General features: G+C 26.8%; 1 protein-coding gene across 1 annotated transcript; it reads left to right on the plus strand.

The window, feature by feature from the left end:
• Positions 1-132: 132 nt before the first annotated feature.
• PCYB_007810 (hypothetical protein) lies at positions 133-795 on the plus strand (the record flags this gene model as incomplete). The annotated part of the gene is made up of 1 exon (XM_004228202.1): positions 133-795. A coding segment is annotated over one exon (663 nt), but the record flags the coding sequence as incomplete, so codon positions are not given.
• Positions 796-1,090: the final 295 nt, after the last annotated feature.

A 1,090-nucleotide genomic window follows, 5' to 3' on the forward strand; every position in this document is an offset into this window, starting at 1 on the left:
ATGAAGTTCGTTCTTATTTCTTTTTGTAAACATTTTTATGTAAAATATTTATTAATTGTTATACACTATCTAAGAGAAAAAATTCATTGTTTTATTAAAATAAACATTTATATATTTTACTTGTATTTTCAGTATCCTTTCTTAAGTAGAGTTTGGGATACATATAATAAATTTGATAAATCTGTGGAAACAACTGATGAGGGTTACTCGAACTATGTTAATGTGTGCGAAACAAAAGCAAAAAATTATATTGACACAAGTAATCACAAAGATTTTTGTATGAAACTTGTGAGAAATTTAGGGTGTTATAGTTTTGATCGTACATATTCCCAACTTTATGATGATGATTGTATTATTTTATACTATTGGATATATAATTCAGTAAAACAACATAATATTAATAATAAACTTATTACTGCAATTTTTTATGATAATTATAGTAAAGCGTGTACGTACCTCAGAAGAGCTAAATGTTTTTATTATGATTTTTATTACGATATGTTTGAAGAACCAGTGTACATGGTATTCTTAGAAATTTTCCGAGATAATATATATACTATAATAAATACGTTGAAAAGTGAAGATAAAGAAACTAATGATAAGTTGCAAGAGTATGCTTGTAATTGCATTCATATATATAAAAAAATGAATGATAAATATTGCGTTAAAAAACATTATGATGATCAAAAGAGTTCACTAACTTGTAGCATATTACGTGCATTTAAGCAAACATATGATTCATATTTTGCTAGAGAATTATACAATAAGACACATATTATACCAGACATAGATGATGTAGAAATGGAATATTCAAATAAATGTTTCTTTCCAAAACAAACATTAGAACCACATACTGATAAACCAGGAAATAAAGCTATATCTTTACCTTCAACGAATGAACCTAGTAGACGTACAGTTACTTCTACATCTTCAAAGGGGGTTTATAATAAAAATAAAGATATCGGTTCGAATTCAACAAAAAATTCTGATATATATGCAAAAGTTTTTTCAACTCCAAGGGCGGTTATTGCTAAAAAACTCGCTAGTTATACATCACCTACTGAATTCCCAGATCATGACACCGTGGCTG

The sequence above is a fragment of the Plasmodium cynomolgi genome (assembly GCF_000321355.1).
Source record: "Plasmodium cynomolgi strain B DNA, scaffold: 1463, whole genome shotgun sequence".
NCBI classification, from domain to species: domain Eukaryota; phylum Apicomplexa; class Aconoidasida; order Haemosporida; family Plasmodiidae; genus Plasmodium; species Plasmodium cynomolgi.